At 37.9% G+C, this 18,831-nt stretch overlaps 1 protein-coding gene across 1 annotated transcript in view; it reads left to right on the forward strand.

Annotated features, from left to right (window-relative positions):
* The window catches only part of GRAMD4 (GRAM domain containing 4), an 837,450-nt gene that overhangs the window by 761,272 nt on the left and 57,347 nt on the right, over positions 1-18,831 (forward strand). The window contains exons 15-16 of the mRNA XM_053716614.1: positions 12,910-13,054; positions 13,818-13,911. Coding sequence (XP_053572589.1) covers positions 12,910-13,054; positions 13,818-13,911 — 239 coding nt within the window. The remainder of the gene's footprint in view (positions 1-12,909; positions 13,055-13,817; positions 13,912-18,831) is intronic.

Below are 18,831 nucleotides of genomic sequence, written 5' to 3' on the forward strand. Positions count from 1 at the left end.
GTTGATACTTCTTTGGTGTTATCAACCTGCTTATATTTTCCCGCCTCTAGTTCTTCTTCCATGAGTGATTTCCAAAATCATCATGGAGCAATTGTTTGTGCTGCTGGTGGCTTCAGCATGGCCTCACAGGTTTTGGTATGCGGATCTTGTTCGGATGTCCATTTGCCAACCTTGGCCACTTCCATTAAGGCCAGACCTTATATCTCAAGGTCCGTTTTCCCATCAGGATCTCAAATCATTAAATTTGAAGGTATGGAAATTGAACGCTTAGTGCTTAGTCATAGAGGTTTCTGTGACTCAGTGATTAATACTATGTTGCAGGCTCGTAAATCTGTTTCTAGAAAGATTTATTATCGAGTTTGGAAGACTTACATTTCAAGCTGTTCTTCTCATAAATTTTCTTGGCATTCTTTTAGAATTCCTAGAATTTTACAGTTTCTTCAGGATGGTTTGTATAAAGGTTTGTCTACAAGTCCCTTGAAAGGACAAATCTCTGCTCTTTCTGTTTTATTCCACAGAAAAATCGCTAAACTTCCTGATATTCACTGTTTTGTACAGGCTTTTGTTTGTATCAAGCCTGTAATTAAATCAATCTCTCCTCCTTGGAGTCTTAATTTGGTTTTGAAGGCTAAGCAGGCTCCTCCATTTGAGCCTATGCATTCTTTGGACATTAAACTACTTTCTTGGAAAGTGTTGTTCCTTTTGGCCATCTCTTCTGCTAGAAGAGTTTCTGAATTATCTGCTCTCTCTTGTGAACCTCCTTTTCTGATTTTTCATCAGGATAAGGCAGTTTTGCGGACTTCATTTAAATTCTTACCTAAGGTTGTGAATTTTAACAACATTAATAGAGAAATTGTTATATTTTTTTTTGTATAAAGCAGAATTATTTCCAAATTCATTTATTTATGCTTTTTACTGCTTTCTTTTTCACCCCACTTCTTAGCTATTCGTTTAACTGAATTGTGGGTGTGGCGAGGGGTGTATTTATAGGCATTTTGAGGTTTGGGAAACTTTGCCACTGCTGGTAGTATTGTATATCCCATACGTCACTAGCTCATGGACTCTTGCCAATATGAAAGAAATTAATTTATCAGGTAAGTTCTTACATAAATTATGTTTTTTCCTAAGAAAGAGGGAACATTTCAGGACTATTCTGGACTTAGTCTTGAAACTAGAACTAGTCAGAATTGTTATTTTTAAAATAGAAACTTGACTATTCTTTCCCTTATTTAATAGGGTCAGTTTATATCCATGTTTAATTTAAAGGATAATTACCTTCCTATTCCTAGACCATTTCTAATTTCCTAAAAATTTTGCTTTTCAGGACATACTCAACCCATCTGGAGTTCAATGTATGGAATAGTAAAGACTGATGACTGCAGCATCAGATACTCTTCCACTTGCGCGATTTCATATAAGACCTCTTGATCTTTTCATGCTTTGACAGTGGTGCAAAATTTACACTCATCTATTTCTATTGGATTCTTCAGTGAGGCATTCTCTGTCTTGGTGGATAGATTTCTAATCTTTTTTTCTGGGGTGTCCTTTTATTTGCCCAACTTGGAGAAAAAATGTCTACATTCAAAAATCTCTTGGATTTGGTTTCAGTCTGGGGGTCAACGAGAACGCAGGGAGTTTGGTTTCATCTGGTGGCATGGTTTCCAAAAAATTACTTTCAAACTCACTACAACCTTCAGGTCCTGATAATATTCATCTAAGGGTTTTAAAAGAACTTCGATCAGTGCTAACTGTCCCATTGACTGATCTGTTTAATCGGTCACTATTAACAGGAGCTGTTCCAGATGATTGGAGATTAGCAAATGTAATACCTCTTCATAAAAAGGGCAGTAGGGAAGAATCTGGTAAATACAGGCCAGTTAGTTTAACTTCAGTAGTAGGGAAATTAATGGAAAGCCTCTTAAAAGAAAGAATTATGACTTACATAAAGACAAACAATTTAGAGGACCAAAATCAGCACGGTTTTACTTTAGGGAGATCATGTCAGACTAATCAAATTGACTTATTTGATTATGTAACAAAAGTATTAGACAAGGGTGGAGCAGTTGATTTAGCATATCTAGATTTCAAACAAAGCATTTGACACCATCCCACATAACAAACTAATTCACAAAGTGTCTTAGTAAATGGAGTACATTCAGCAGAAATGGCTGTTACTAGTGGTGTTCCTCAGAGATCAGTTCTGTGGCCTGTTTTGTTTAACATATTTATCTGTGATATCAGCAAAGGGCTACAGGGTAAAGTATTCCTGTTTGCAGATGATACAAAAATTTCTAACAGAGTGGATGTTCCAGGGGGGTAAACAAAATGAGAAGTGATATACAACAATTAGAGGATTGGACAAATGACTGGGGTCTAAAGTTTAACTCAGCAAAGTGTAAAATTTTGCATTTAGGGAAGAAAAATCCAAATGTTAATTACAGACTCAATGACACTTTACTTATTATTATTATTATTATTATTATCGGGTATTTGTAGAGCGCCAACAGATTCCGCAGCGCTTACTGTTGAAATGAGAAACAGGACTTGGGAATTATTATTTCAGATGATTTAAAACTTAGTAAACAATGTAGTACTGCAGCGAGTAAAGCCAGCGGAATGCTTGGATGTATTGGTAGAGGTATTTGCAGCAGAAATAGTAAGGTTCTTATGCCACTTTATAGATCATTAGTTAGGCCTCATCTTGAGTATTGTGTGCAGTTCTGGAGGCCATATCTTCAGAAGGATATTAACAAACTTGAATCTGTGCAAAGGAGGGCTACCAAAATGGTACATGGTCTAAAAAATAAAAGTTACCAGGATAGGCTCAATTACCTAAATATGTATAGCTTAGAGAAGAGAAGGGAAAGAGGTGATATGATAGCAACTTTCAAGTACATTAAAGGGCTTAGTAAAACTGAAGCTGTGGGTATTTTATTTTTTTATAGACTTTATTATCCAGATCCATCACACACACAGGAAATGCAATTGTTGGAATGAGAATTCACATAACAAGAATAATTGACACACTGACACACACTGTTCCTCAATGTGGGACAATAATGCTATGATGTATGATTTCTATGCCCGGATTCGAATCTAGTTTTTCAAATTTTTCTTTAAATAGTAAACAAAACAATAAACAAAATTAATAAACATACAATCAACAAAATAAGAGCAACCGAATTTGGAACAGTGTAATTTCTAGGTACACAAGTCACCCCTTCAGCAATACTTGTCACAAAAGAGGATATTATTTTGATGACATTTTTTTTTTGTTGTTGTTCTATTTGCTTAGATAGCAATTTCGATTACAAGGAGCTACATGTTAGTAAAAAATGTGGCATACAAGTATATATAACAGGACTTACTAACTAAACTATACAAAAACAATACAAAAAATGGAGGGTGGCGATCTAAACTCTACCTTCAGGGGTGTTGAGAATTATGGCATACCTTAGGTTCCACTCTACAAGGGGAGGGGGCAGCATATGTTCCAAGACTCGTATCTCCCTCTCCAACAGTCGGTCTGACATCAAAAAGTCAGGAGTACTCAGTATTTATTTAGATAGAAAGTGTTGATGAAATGTATTCTGCTATATTTAATCTAGATTAACAAGTGGAGGACACCACCTACCGCACAAGTTTTCGGTGAGAATAAACAGTGAGTTTTGAAAGGGTCTTAAGGTTTTGTGTAGTAGTGGAACTGGAATATATAAGAGATAGGGTTCCCATTTGTGAATAAATGTTTTGATTCTTTTTTCTAATTCACCTTGGACATCCGCTTGCTCCACAAACATTTGAGATTGTATTGTATTCACTAGTTTCTTAAAGGGCGGGACTCTATTGGAGATCCAATATTGTAGAATCAGTTTCCTTGTCATTAGTATCACTAAGTGTTGGAATTTTCTATGTTGTGTAACATTATGGTTTTCATGGAGGAAAATGTTAGCGGATGTTTATACTACTTTTACCTTTTTTTCTTGAAGCCTGTATGACACTTTACCCCATAGTCTTTTTAGTTTGTGACACTGCCACATTAGGTGTATTAGATCTGGAGAATGGGCCGAGCATTTATTGCATTTGTGTAATGCACCTGAGACCCACTTACCCAGCAGTTTTGGTAAGATATAGGCTTAGTGGATAAGTTTTACATTCTCTTAAGTAAGTTGAAAGTGTAGCTTCTCTAACACGAGATAAGCTTGAGGTTATCTCCTGCAAGTTGACGGAGATGTTCCTCATCTCTTGCCATTTGGTGTGTATGGCTTGTATAGTTGGTTGTTCTAATTTGGCAGCCATAATATTATAAATATGTGTAGTTGAGTGTGTTCCTTGCTGTGTTATATGTCAAAGGTTGTCAATATTTTTATTAGTTGTTGTGATAAATTTAGAAGATAAAAGGGACTGAACATAGTGTCTACATTGAAAGTATGCAAACATGGTATTTGAAGGTATAGCATGGCATTCTTGGAGAGTACTGAAAGGTAGAATTTAAAGAGTAATAGGGTTTTGTAGCTGTGTAACAGTTGTTAACCCATGTGATTTCCATATTTGGAAGGCTTGCGTCCTATAACCTGGTAGGAATTTCGGGCTACCTTGTATGGGCAAGTTATCCGACGTTCAATACCCCAGAATGTACACAATTTAGCCCACGCCCTTAATGGGTACCTAAACAAAATGCCCTGGGAGATGTGTTGAGGAAGACTGGATATATTGGCATGCTGTAGGTAAGCTAAGCGTAGTCGAATCACAGTTTCCTTTTCTATAATGGGACAAAAATAATCTGAATTTATCAAGTATCCCAGAACTATCTTGGCTAGTGTCGCCCAATTATACCATTGAATGTTTGGGAATTTGAGTCCCTCCATCTGTAATGGCATGGCTAATGTAGTCTTTCTGATTCTTTGTTTCTTTTGGTTCCACACAAAGGAAGTAAACGCATTAGAGAGTATTTGTATGTCTTTGTTGTGTAATAATAGAGGGAGCATCTGTAGAGGATACAGAATCTTTGGAAGAATTATCATTTTCAGCAGGTGGATTCTACCATGTAGAAAGAGTGGAAGATTGTGCCAACCTCGTAGGAGGCTCTATATGTTATTTATGGCTCTTGTTATGTTAAGGCGATATATTAGTGCAGGATTAACGTGCAAGTAAATACCTAAATATTTAAAGGAACCCAAGGTGATTTTAAGATTAGTACTATGTAGGGAGGAGTTAGTTTAATTTTTTAACCACGTCACTTCCGATTTATCAACATTGATTTTGTAGCCTGTGAAGTTCCCAAATTGTGTCATGTCAAGGAGTACGGGTATGTTTAGCGTGGGGTTACTAATATAGAGTAGGAGATCATCGGCAAACAAAGAAAGGTGTAAATTATGCCCATTCACCTGGAGACCTGAGCAATGTTGCCTTATGTAGCATGCCAGTGGCTCCACTGCTTGGTCAAACAATAACGGCGATAATGGGCAGCCCTGTCGTGTTCCCCCTTTCTAGCTGGAATGTGGATGAAATGCCGCCGTTGATGATTAGTAAAGCCGTCGGGTTATTGTAAAGTTGTTTTGTATTGAAAAAGTCAGCCATTATGCCAAAGTTAGTTAAAGAAGTGTAGAGATTATCCCATTCCACTCTGTCGATTGCCTTTTCAACGTCGACAGATAGCAGGCATGCATCTGGCAGGGGGTATCTATGAAGTTGCTTTGCACTTGGGAATATTGTGAAATGACTGCAAGTGTTTTCCGCAAGTTTGTTACTGAGGAGCGGTGCCTAATGAATGCCGTCTGATCTGGGTGTATCAGGGAGGGAAGCATTCCTGCCAATCTGTCTGCTAATATTTTTGTAAACAACTTTTCAATAGCGAAGTCAGCCTATAAGATGAGGGTAAGGTGGGACCTCTATCTGGTTTTGGTATTATACAAATGTTGGCATCTGTGAACCGAGGGTCTGGTTTCAAATGGCCCGATAAATATCCAGAGAATAGCAAGGACAATGTAGGTGCTATCTCTGTGCTGAGAATTTTATAGCGTTCAATAGGTAGGCAGTCTGGGCCTGCTGTCTTACCTAACTTGGCAGATTTAATTGCCTTGAGGAACTCTTGGGGTTGTAAAGGTGCATTGAGAGAAGACTGCTGCTCTTGTGTCATTTTGGGGGTGTTTATCTTACTCCAAAGAAGTTGTTTGTCTTTTTTTATAATCCCCTGTTTGGTGTATAAAGTTGTATAAAAAGGTATTGAAGGAAACAAACTCCTTTTATAATCGTAGGAGTGTCTGTGTGGAGTTGTTGACCTACTTTAATAGCTGTGATATTGGTTTTAGGAGTGACAATCCTAACCATATGTTCCATGAGTTTTCCAGCTTTGTTACCATAACGGTAAAATTTTCTCTGTCTATATGAACCGCTTATGCTTGGTCCAAAATCTGTATATGGGTGTCATTTTCTTTTTTTAATTTGTACTACTGTTATCGGTGTTGGGCTGTAGGATGCTGTAAGTATCTGTTATAAGCTTCTGTAAGTTTTGTTAGCATTTGCTTTATGACTTCTTTTAGCTGTGGAGTTAATATGTGCAGTGTAAGCTGTGATCCTTCCTTGTAAGATGGCTTTAGATGCATGCCAAAACAAGTCAATCTTTTGTTGATTTTGAGCATTGTCTAAGGTATAGTCTCTCCAGTAGGAGTGCAACTGTTGTCTAAAGTCTACCCTATTATACAGATAATACGGGAACCGCCAAGTTTTATGTTTAGGACGGTTAGAGGTGGGTTCTAAGGTTATCGATATGGGAGCATGGTCTGATAGGGTGATTGGATTAATAGCGGTTTGTGTTATATTGGGCGTTAGTTGTGGGGAAGTGAGAAAGTAGTCAATTCTCAATAGTGTATGATGTTATTTAGAGATGCATATTAAGTCACGGCTGTCCAGATTTTGCAATCTCCATAGATCTATTAATTTCAGGCCTTCCTTAAACTCCATAAGTAGTTTGGCTTCCCTTTTCTGCCTTTAATTATTTGTACACACGGTTTGGAAATGAGTAGGTTCTATGAATCTGTCTAATGGGAATACTTGTGCCAAATTGAAATCACCACCCATGATAACTGTGAATTCACTACGCCTAGTAAGGTGCGACTGTAATGTATGCCAAAATTTGGGGCAGAGGTTATTGGGACCATACACATTGCAAAGCAAATACGTTGTGGACTCAATGTGAAGGTTAGTGATTATGTATCGCCCTTTTGCATCTGTTATTGTGACTGTGAATGTAATTGGCAGTCCTTTTCTGATCAAGATCACCGTCCCTCTTTTTCTAACCTCCGTTGGTGTGCTAAGTATGTAACCCATCCATCTAATTTTTAATTTGTCATGTTCCTCCTTGGTTAGATGGGTCTCCTGAAGCAGTGCTATACCCGCGTGAATAGATTGAAGGTGGTGTAGTATCCTACTTCGTTTTGAAGGGGAGGGGTGATACCTCCCATATTCCATGAGATAATGTTATATTTCAAAGCCAAATTTTAAAGGAGTACTGGGGAATATTTGTTGTTCAAGAGTGTTTGTGTAGGGATGCAGCACAACTGTGATCATCAATATAGGGGGACTCTTTACTGTTTGTTTTTGTGAGGCGATGGCTAAGTAACCATGGCCTGTATTGGTAGTGAGAGTGTTGAGATGTAAAGTTGTGGAGTACTCACTGTTACCCACGGAGAGGAGATGGAGACAAGCCAAGAAGTTGTAGTTATGGAAGTGAGATGAAGCACACTTCATCCTCCTCCTGGAGAGGCTGTGGGTATTTTACATAAAATGGAAAATTCAAGAACAAGTGGTCATGATCTCAAGCTGAAGGGTAAAGAGTGATTAATTTATGGAATAAACTTCCTCAAGAGGTAGTAGCAACAAACACTGTGGGGGACTTTAAAAATGCCTGGGACAAGCATAATGCTATCCTACGAACTAGATAAGTTTATACTTTTAGAGCTGGCATCTTCTGAAAAGAGAAACATATCCAAGTTTTTAATCAGACAATTATTATTATTATACTTTATTTATGAAGTGCCAACATATTCCGCAGCGCTGTCCATGTATACAATTCATTTAAATAAAACAATGATTTAAAACTTGTAAGAGACAGGACAAAATTTACAAACACATACAGGAGGAATTGAGGGCCCTATTCCCGTGGGGATTTACAATCTAGAAGACAATGTTACAGCTGTAGCTTTTATCATTCATCAAGGGGGAACTTGCAGTTCCTTAGCAATGAAGGTAGTCTCAAAAGTTTTTTTTATTTGGACACACAAAAATTTCTGTATAATTTTTCTAAATCTTGCATCCCAGGAATGATCACTGAGTAGCACATTTCTACAGTTGGCATTTCCTTTCACAAAAATAATCTCTCCATCAGGTAGTTTCCAACTAGATTGTGGGATAATGGGGTCTCCAGAGATAGACCTCGTGGCTTCTGTTTCCAGCAGTCATAGCTCGGATTGAATAGAACATACTTTAGTAATTATGATTGCTCTAGCAAGGCCCTGCAGTATTTGGTTTGCAAATCTGATTCAGATGTCAAGCTTTCTCTGTGTTTTTCCCTTCAGCATTACCTACTGTCTCAAGGTCTTTTTTATCATCAAAATCTTGAATCTCTTGAATGTTTAGAGATTGAATACCTACCTTTCAAAACAGCGGTTTCTTCGATGCCATAGTGAACTTCTTATTTCAGGTAAGAAATCCTGTTAGAAGTAAAATTTAGGAAAGGATTTAGGAAGTTGTTTCTTTCCTGCTGTAAATATCAGGGTTTTAGTTATATTCTTTTACAAGGTTCAGATAAAGGCTTATCTGCTAGCCCTTTAAAGAGTTATATTCAGCTTTTTCTGTTTCATGCTACAGGGAAATTGCTAAGTGTCTTAAAATTAAGGATTGGTTCTGGTTTAGTCAAGATATATCCAGTGATTAAACCAATTTATACTCCTTGGAACATTTTTTTTCTTTTATTTCTATTTACAAGCATTACCGGGTGCTCCTTTTAAACCTTGCATGCTTTGGACATTTTCTGTTCTGTCTTGGAAATTTTTGTTGCTTTTAGCAACAGCTTCTGTCAGAGGAGTTTTAGAACTGTTTGCTCTTCTTGCAAGTGTCCTTATCTTATTTCTCATCAATATGATTTGTTACCTTATCCTAATCCAAAGAATTTAATTTAAAGTCTCCTTACTTATTTTTGATGTTGTAAGATATTTAGAATTTTATTTACAAATGTCAGTTTTTTGGACAATCCTTTGTTTGTCCCTTGGTTCACCTAAAGATCAGAAGGGGACAATTGTTTCTTTAGCTTCTTGGCTAACGCTCTTGATTACCAAGGCTTACTTGGAGGCGGGATAGTCTGTTCAAAAACGCATTATTACTCATTCTACTAGATCAGTTTCCTCTTCTTGAGCTTTCAAGAACATATTTACAAGGCAGCTATATGTTTTTTATTATATACTTCTCTATTTTATACCACTTTGATGTGTTTGTTAGGAAAGTATTTCAGGCATCAGTGTCTGGTGTTTAGGTGCCTGCCTTAAAAAATGTTTTTGTCCCGCCAAATAACTCATGGACTCCACAGCTTGGGCATTAGTTCCCAGGAATAATGACTTGTGAAGTCTCACCTGCTTATGAAAGAAAACAAAATATATGCTTACCTGATAAATTTCTTTCATGGTGGTGAGAGTCGAGACACGGCCAATTTTATTTTTTACTTCATTTTTTTCTGACGACAGTTCTAGTTAATTTTCCCTGCATTTTCCTTTGCTACCTTTTTACTTCTCCTTTCTTAGCTATATGTCAGACTGGAATACCAGAGAGGCGAGCAGGATTAATTGCTCTTCGGATTTTGGGAATCTTTGACTTCTCCTAGTGGCTAGCAGTTGAATCCCAGGAGTAAAGGCTCGTGGACTCTCGCGACCATGAAAGAAAGAAATGTATCAGGTAAGCATTAATTGTTTTTATTTTTTTATTTTATTGATTAATCTTTGTCTAATTTGCATATTTGTGCATTTGTGACACTATTCTCACAGCAAGGTTTTTTAGTGTTTAATCTTGTTCCTCTCCGTTGAGGTTTGGTCAGACCTAGAGTTTAGAATTTCTAAACTTTGACAGAGAAAATCTGACCAAAAAGATTGTCAATGTTCCAAAGTATCTCTGGTGAGATAGCCAATAAGAGTACTGGGTCAAAAATCATTCCAAGACTTAACCAAAACAAACTGCAAAGCGAAAACAAGAATATTTGAAGGGGAAGACTAGCTCCTTGGCCAAAGTACATGCAAGATAATTACTTAATACTGGGTCAAAAGATAAGACCAAGGCTTAACCAAAACAAACCTCAAAGCAAAAACAGGAATATTTGAAGGGCAAGACTAGCTCCTTGGCAAAAGTTACATACAAGATAATTACTTAATCTTTATGAATGATGACATTAGTTAGGGATGTGTGGGTTCTAAACATATTAAGTTTATAAAAAAAAATATTATAAATAAAAATTTATAAACATGGACCCTCCCCCTCCTTCTTATCCAGGGCTTGGACTCTACAAGTACTAAAAATGAACTTATGGCCTAACTTATGCTCTCCTATACATGAACAATAGGTAACTGATTATAATTCTTTGAATGCATTTAGTGAATATTAAACAGTTTGGTGATTTTTCAGCAAAAACCACAGTTTTTGTGGACTTTTCACTTGCTGAACGTACCAAGAAGCTACAGTGTGTAGTTTACACGAATATCTATTATTTCCTATTCACCCAAAGTGTTGGATATATATATATATATATATATATATATATATATATATATATAATGGTAGCACTATAATTTTTCTTCTTTTTCTGTCTAATTTAATATGACCCTGGCATAATGGATGTTCATCAAGGTGTATGTCAAAGATATACTACCTGTATAGGACCAACAGTAATCTTTCACAATTTTAGTATCAGGTGGCTTAGCATCTTGATCCACATTCACCGAGTCCCACAGACTGTATGACATTCAAAAGTATCTATTTGCTGCCCATCATAAATTTCACAACGTACAGAAATATTGTGTTGTCTGTATATTCATTTATCTAGAAAGCTCAGTTGTTCTCCCAGTTAAATTATAATAGAGTGAGCTCCTCTCCCTTCTGGACATTCAACTGTTGCCAACCTCTATGGATGGTGAAACAGGCATCCAACCTATATTAAGGGTAATCTACAATACTACCAGAACAAGGATACAATTTTTTAGCTGTCAGGGAATTATTAGGGACACACCAAATGTATAGCATAGAGAAATGTAATGGAAAACATTCAGGCTCTCAGCAATTAATATTCCACTTATTAGGAAGCTTGTAAAGCTTCTGACACATTACTGACGGTTGGTGGAGACTCAGTCAATTTTATGTATAAAGTTTGAGACTAGGGATAGTACGGAATACTATGCAGAATCCAAGTTCCGTGGACTTTTCACTTATTAAGCCTATTACCTCTGTTACTACAAAATAATCAAGTAGGTTAAGAGGAAATCTGCCACAGTGCTCTCCATAGCCTTATCTGTACAGACATGTTTTTCAAACCTAATTATTATGTCAGTTTATCCTCAACAGATGCTTTCTAAAGTGCATTCTACCATCTAAGTCTTTGGCCCCAAGTTATCAAGGTCTGTCGGACCTGATCCGACAGTGCGGATTAGGTCCTGACAGACCTCGCTGAATACGGCGAGCAATACGCTCGCCATATTCAGCATTGCACCAGCAGCTCACAAGAGCTGCTGGTGCAACGCCGCCCCCTGCAGACTCGCGGCCAATAGGCAGCCAGCAGGGGGTGCCAATCATCGGGTTGATTTCCAGCAATGTCTGTCCACCTGTTCAGAGCAGGCGGACAGGTTATGAAGCAGCGGTCTTTGTGACCGCTGCTTCATAACTGCTGTTTCTGGCGAGTCTGAAGACTCGCCAGAAACAGGGGCCATCAAGCTCCTTACGGAACTTGTTAAATAGAGGCCTTTGTGTTCAAGCCCTTCTCATTGCAGGGAATTTATTATCCACCATTTGGTGTTGCCACTGTGGTACTTAACTGTACAAAATTGATGCACTTGATCCCTTCACAGTTTTTTCATAGAGGATAAGCTAGAGTAAATTAATATGCATACCTTAAATGCATTATGTTTAGTCACGGACTTGCACTTTAATAGGACAGTAAAGTCAAAATAACATTTTCATTATTCAAATTTCATGTAATTTTAAATTACTTTCCAATTTACTTCTATTATTTAACTTGTTTAGTTCCTGGGAGCTAGCTGCTGATTGGTGGCTTCACATATATGCCTCTTGTCATTGGCCCACCTGATGTGCTAAGATTGCTCCCAATAGTGCATTGCTTCTCCTTCAACACAGGATACCAAGAAAACAAAGCAGTATAGATTATCAAATAGGTCTACAGGACATGTCTTAATCTATACTAAGATTACTGGGGGTTTCAGTAAGCATATAAAATCACAATGAGCTTAAGAAACATTTTGATTAAATTTAAACTTTTTTTTAGATTTTTCATTTCTTGTTTTATAAACAATTTCTGGACCTGCTCAATTGCTACATTTATATAGTTATGCTTAAAATTATATAGCTGTCAAATTGCTATCTGGTTGGGCTCCTGTTTTTGTATAACTGAGGAATCATTTTATACAGCAGTCTACTTATCGTAGTCACCTTCTTCAAACCTTAAATCTAACTAAACTATGACTACCTATGATATTTATACTTGCAATGGAAAGAAAATATAGAAAACTACTGATATTTGTTGTGCGTGTATTGTCATGGCCTGCTGCTTTTAATTATTTAGTTAGAAGAAAGAGTAACAAGTTATTATACATACATTATCTATACAGAGATTAAGCACTATATGTATTATGTGCTTCCTTACAGGTTCAAAATGTATCTAGAAGTAACGTGACTTCTGGGGTTCCACAAGGAGTAAATAGAGATGAAGAAGGAGGAAGATACCATAATACTAAAAAGAGCAGCTTTCATGAGGTGTTCAATTTATCTGAAACAGAGCGTCCTCTACCAGGTAAGTGTGTATAAAGTATGTTTTTGTGAATTTCACCCTGAGTGAGTACAGATAATGAGATTAAATGTTGGGCTGATATGTTTATATCCCAACAAACCATCCATAACGTTAATTAGGATCTTACCATGCTCTGCTCTGGGTGCATTCTACGTCTTCCTAATGTTTTGTGAGAGCCAAGATTATCTATGGATTTTTTTGTGGTCAATTATGACACGCATTATAATCTATGGATTTTTTTTGCTCCTTTATAATGTCCTTATAATTCACCTAAACTGTATTCTCCAACACTGTCCTATCAGGCAGGGTTCAGTGATGTCACAGCTTGAACTTTGACCTCCACTGTATTCAGTTTCAATTTGTAGATCTGGAAAAATTGAAGGACTGAGGAGATGCCAGTAAGTACTATAGTGCCCTAGAGTAGCATTATTTAGGGTAATTATCCTGTAAGCACCATGGTCACCCTCTCACAAATGAAATTTCAGAAGATCAATAGAAGTCCAAAAGCAGTGAAAGGCTATAATTTAATTATGGGGGAAGAGGGTTAAAGGGATATAAAGTGAAGATCTGTTTGTTCTGCGTTTCATTTAAATATCTGCACCCCCTGTTTACCCATGAATTTTAAAATTAATATTTTTACCTGTATTAGAAATGGTGTTTCTTTGTATTAGTTACCTGATTCTAAAGTGAATCGGTTACTGAATTATATCTCCTGAAAAAAAAGGGTTCATGAAGCACAACTAATTGTAATCCTTTTCTTTTTCAGCTTGTGACAATGGCTGGCGTTGCTGCTTAATTAACAGAGATCGTAAGATGCCTACGGACTACATTCGAAACGGTGTTCTTTATGTTACAGAAAAGTAAGTATTGCTGATAAAGGGCAATACTGACATTTAAAAATGTTCTGTTTTTTTTCTTCTCTATATCTTCTCTTGGTTTCTGATTATGTTTTATTTTTTGTTGCAATTGGCTCCCAGTACCACAATAAGCTGTATACATTCTATCACTGCAGCTTCATTCTTTGTACCACGTTTGCCCATATTTGCTTTATTCTTTATAACATATAGTTGCTTATTGTTAAATGATCAATGGTGAAAATGTCCCACAAAGTTAGCAAAATAAAAACTATTACAGTAATCACTTGAAACCTTTATTATTCATCCACTTTATCAAGCAAAATAAAGCACGAGTTAAAACGTCCTGTTTATTGAACACATATAGAAGAACAAAAAGACAACCGACAATATTACATCACATGTTGCTAAATAAATGTCTAGAGAATAGTTCACAACATTTATCGCTTAGCAATTAAAGTATTGTATATGCAATCTTTAATGGCATATACTGTATGTATATATGAAGGCTAGCTTCCCTCCTTTATTACAAATAATTTGCACCAATTATGATCAAAATTTAAACTTACACTGTATATCGCATATATGCAGAACAATTCATTACTACAAATATTGCACAGATAAATTAAGAAGGCATTGCATGTAGGTAAAAACGTATCATTCCACTTAAAGATTAAAATGAAAAAAGGAAAAGCCTTGGAACCAGAAAGTTAAAAAATACTCCAAACTTTATTTAACACGATAGGCTAAAAATTGCCAATACAGGAAACATAAATCGTAGGACTAAAAGATCCTACGCGTTTCGGCAGATCCCGTATTCATAGATCTGATTAGACACAATGCAGTGCTGATTTAAAAAGGAACCCCTTCACAGCTTTTGGCGGAAAATGTAAGTAAAAACACTCCCACATTAACCCTTCATACTTTAAAGGCATAGACAGTTGTAATAAGTGTATATAAAGAATACATAGTTAATGACTTTAGGGTATTCGTAATGAAGGTTTTTATGACTAAATACCCTATAGTGATTAACTATGTATTCTTTACAACAGTGCAGTTGATACATTGTGTATAGTAATTGCAAATATTACACTGTATCGAATATTGTTATAACTCTAGAGAGATAACCCCTCAAAGTTTCTAAACTGTCATAACAAACGAGAGGCACGCCTGATCCCTAGTAGTGATAGGCTGATTGTGTTTAACTCTCCCCCAATCAATAATGGTTTCATCTACATGTAAACACTGAATGCGTTTCATTCACCTGATATTACCAGTATCGGACGATCTACCAAGAAAATAGACATAAAGATCGGGATGACACTTTCTCCTGTTAAGTGCAGTCAGTCCACGGGTCATCCATTACTTATGGGATATTAACTCCTCCCCAACAGGAAGTGCAAGAGGATCACCCAAGCAGAGCTGCCACACAGCTCCTCCCCTCTACGTCATACCCAGTCATTCTCTTGCACCCAACTAATAGATAGGATGTGTGAGAGGACTGTGGTTGTCAAACTTAGTTTTTATTTCTTCAATCAAAAGTTTGTTATTTTAAACGGCACCGGAGTGTGTTGTTTTTTCTCAGGCAGCATTAGAAGAAGAATCTACCTGAGTTTGTGTATGATCTTAGCGGACGTAACTAAGATCCTTTTGCTGTTTTCGGCCATTCTGAGGAGCGAGGTAACTTCAGAACAGGGGACAGCGGGCAGGTTCACCTGCAAAGAGGTATGTTGCAGTGTATTATTTTCTAAGGAATGGAATTGACTGAGAAAATACTGCTAATACCGATGTAATGTAAGTACAGCCTTAAATGCAGTAGTAGCAACTGGTATCAGGCTGATATGTATGTATGTTTACACTTAAGTATTTCTGGGGAATGGCACTTCACTGGGAAAATACTGTATACATATAACTTTTAGCCTAATCTGCAGTGTGAGCGACTAGCAGCAGGCTTTTTAATAACATTTCATAAATTATATTTTAAACGTTTGCTGGCATGTTAATCGTTTTATTTATCTGAGGTACTTGGTGAAAAATAGTTTTGGGCGTTATTTTCCACATGGCTGTCGTTTGTTTTGAATTAAAACAGTTTACTGAGCTTCCCTCACTGTTGTATTGTGAGTGGGAGGGGCCTATTTTGGCGCTTTTACTGCGCATTCGAAATTCAGTCACAGTCTGCCTTCTTCTCCCTGCATGATCCAGGACGTCTCTACAGAGCTCAGGGGTCTTCAAAACTAGTTTTGAGGGAGGTAATCACTCACAGCAGATCTGTGAGACTGTGCTTTGACTGTGATAAAAACGCTTATATTTTCAATTGTTATCCGTTTTTCTGATATTAAGGGGTTAATCATCCATTGCTAGTGAGTGCAATCCTTTGCTAACTTAATGCATTTACTGTGAAAATTTGGTTTCTATAACTAATCCGGTTCATTGTTATTTCAACTGTGACAGTTTTTTGTGTGCTTCTTAAAGGCACAGTAACGTTTTTTTATATTGCTTGCAAATTTATTTGAAAAGTATTTTCCAAGCTTGCTAGGCTAATTGCTAGTTTGTTTTAACATGTCTGACACAGAGGAATCTCTTTGTGCAATATGTTCAAAAGCCAATGTGGAGCCCAATAGAAATTTGTGTACTAATTGCATTGATGCTACTTTAAATAAAAGCCAATCTGTACATTTTAAGAAAATTTCACCAGACAACGAGGGGAAAGTTATGCCGACTAACTCTCCTCACGTGTCAGTACCTGCATCTCCCGCTCAGGAGGTGCGTGATATTGCGACGCCAAGTACATCAGGGCGGCCATTACAAATCACTTTACAAGACATGGCTAATGTTATGACTGAAGTTTTATCTAAATTACCAGAACTTAGAGGTAAACGCGACCACTCTGGGGTGAGAACAGAGTACGCTGATAATGTTAGAGCCATGTCTGATACTGCGTCACAAATGGCAGAACATGAAGACGGAGAGCTTCATTCTGTGGGTGACGGATCTGATCCAAATAGACTGGACTCAGACATTTCAAATTTTAAATTTAAGCTTGAGAACCTCCGTGTATTATTAGGGGAGGTATTAGCGGCTCTGAATGATTGTAACACGGTTGCAATCCCAGAGAAATTATGTAGGCTGGATAGATACTATGCGGTACCGGCGTGTACTGACGTTTTTCCTATACCTAAGAGGCTTACAGAAATTATTACCAAGGAGTGGGATAGGCCCGGTGTGCCCTTTTTCCCCCCTCCTATATTTAGAAAAATGTTTCTAATAGACGCCACCACACGGGACTTATGGCAGACGGTCCCTAAGGTGGAAGGAGCAGTTTCTACTCTGGCTAAACGTACCACTATCCCGGTGGAGGATAGCTGTGCCTTTTCAGACCCAATGGACAAAAAGTTAGAGGGTTACCTTAAGAAAATGTTTACTCAACAAGGTTTTATATTACAACCCCTCGCATGCATTGCGCCTGTCACGGCTGCGGCGGCATTTTGGTTTGAGTCTCTAGAAGAGACCATTAGCTCAGTTCCATTGGATGAAATTATAGACAAGCTTAGAGTCCTTAAGCTAGCTAATTCATTTATTTCTGATGCCGTAGTACATTTAACTAAGCTTACGGCTAAGAATTCCGGATTCGCCAGTCAGCCGATGTGACTTCTAAATCTAAATTGCTTAACATACCTTTCAAAGGGCAGACATTATTTGGGCCCGGTTTGAAAGAAATTATCGCTGACATTACTGGAGGTAAGGGACATGCCCTGCCTCAAGACAGAGCCAAACCAAGGGCTAGACAGTCTAGTTTTTGTGCCTTTCGTAACTTCAAGGCAGGAGCAGCATCAACTTCCTCCGCTCCAAAACAGGAAGGAACTGTTGCTCGTTACAGACAGGGCTGGAAACCTAACCAGACCTGGAACAAGGGCAAGCAGGCCAAAAAACCTGCTGCCGCCCCTAAGACAGCATGAAGTGAGGGCCCCCGATCCGGAAACGGATCTAGTAGGGGGCAGACTTTCTCTCTTCGCCCAGGCTTGGGCAAGAGATGTCCAGGATCCCTGGGCGTTAGAGATCATATCCCAGGGATATCTTCTGGACTTCAAAGCTTCTCCTCCCAAAGGGAGATTTCATCTTTCAAGGTTGTCAACAAACCAGACAAAGAAAGAGGCGTTTCTACGCTGTGTTCAAGATCTTTTGCTAATGGGAGTGATCCACCCGGTTCCGCGGTCGGAACACGGACAAGGGTTTTACTCAAATCTGTTTGTGGTTCCCAAGAAAGAAGGAACCTTCAGACCAATCTTGGATTTAAAGATCCTAAACAAATTCCTAAGAGTTCCATCGTTCAAAATGGAAACTATTCGGACAATCTTACCCATGATCCAAAAGGGTCAGTACATGACCACAGTGGATCTAAAGGATGCGTACCTTCACATACCGATTCACAAGGATCATTACCGGTACCTAAGGTTTGCCTTCCTAGACAGGCATTATCAGTTTGTAGCTCTTCCCTTCGGGTTAGCTACGGCTCCAAGAATCTTTACAAAGGTCCTGGGCTCTCTTCTGGCGGTACTAAGACCGCGAGGAATAGCGGTAGCTCCGTACCTAGACGACATTCTGATACAAGCGTCAAATTTCCAAACTGCCAAGTCTCATACAGAGTTAGTTCTGGCATTTCTAAGGTCGCATGGGTGGAAGGTGAACGTAGAAAAGAGTTCTCTATTGCCACTCACAAGAGTTCCCTTCTTGGGGACTTTTATAGATTCTGTAGAAATGAAAATTTACCTGACAGAGGACAGGTTAACAAAACTTCTAAATGCTTGCCGTGTCCTTCATTCCATTCAACACCCGTCAGTGGCTCAATGCATGGAGGTAATCGGCTTAATGGTAGCAGCAATGGACATAGTACCTTTTGCACGCCTGCATCTCAGACCGCTGCAATTG

This window comes from Bombina bombina, chromosome 6, assembly GCF_027579735.1.
Source record: "Bombina bombina isolate aBomBom1 chromosome 6, aBomBom1.pri, whole genome shotgun sequence".
In the NCBI taxonomy this organism is placed as follows: domain Eukaryota; kingdom Metazoa; phylum Chordata; class Amphibia; order Anura; family Bombinatoridae; genus Bombina; species Bombina bombina.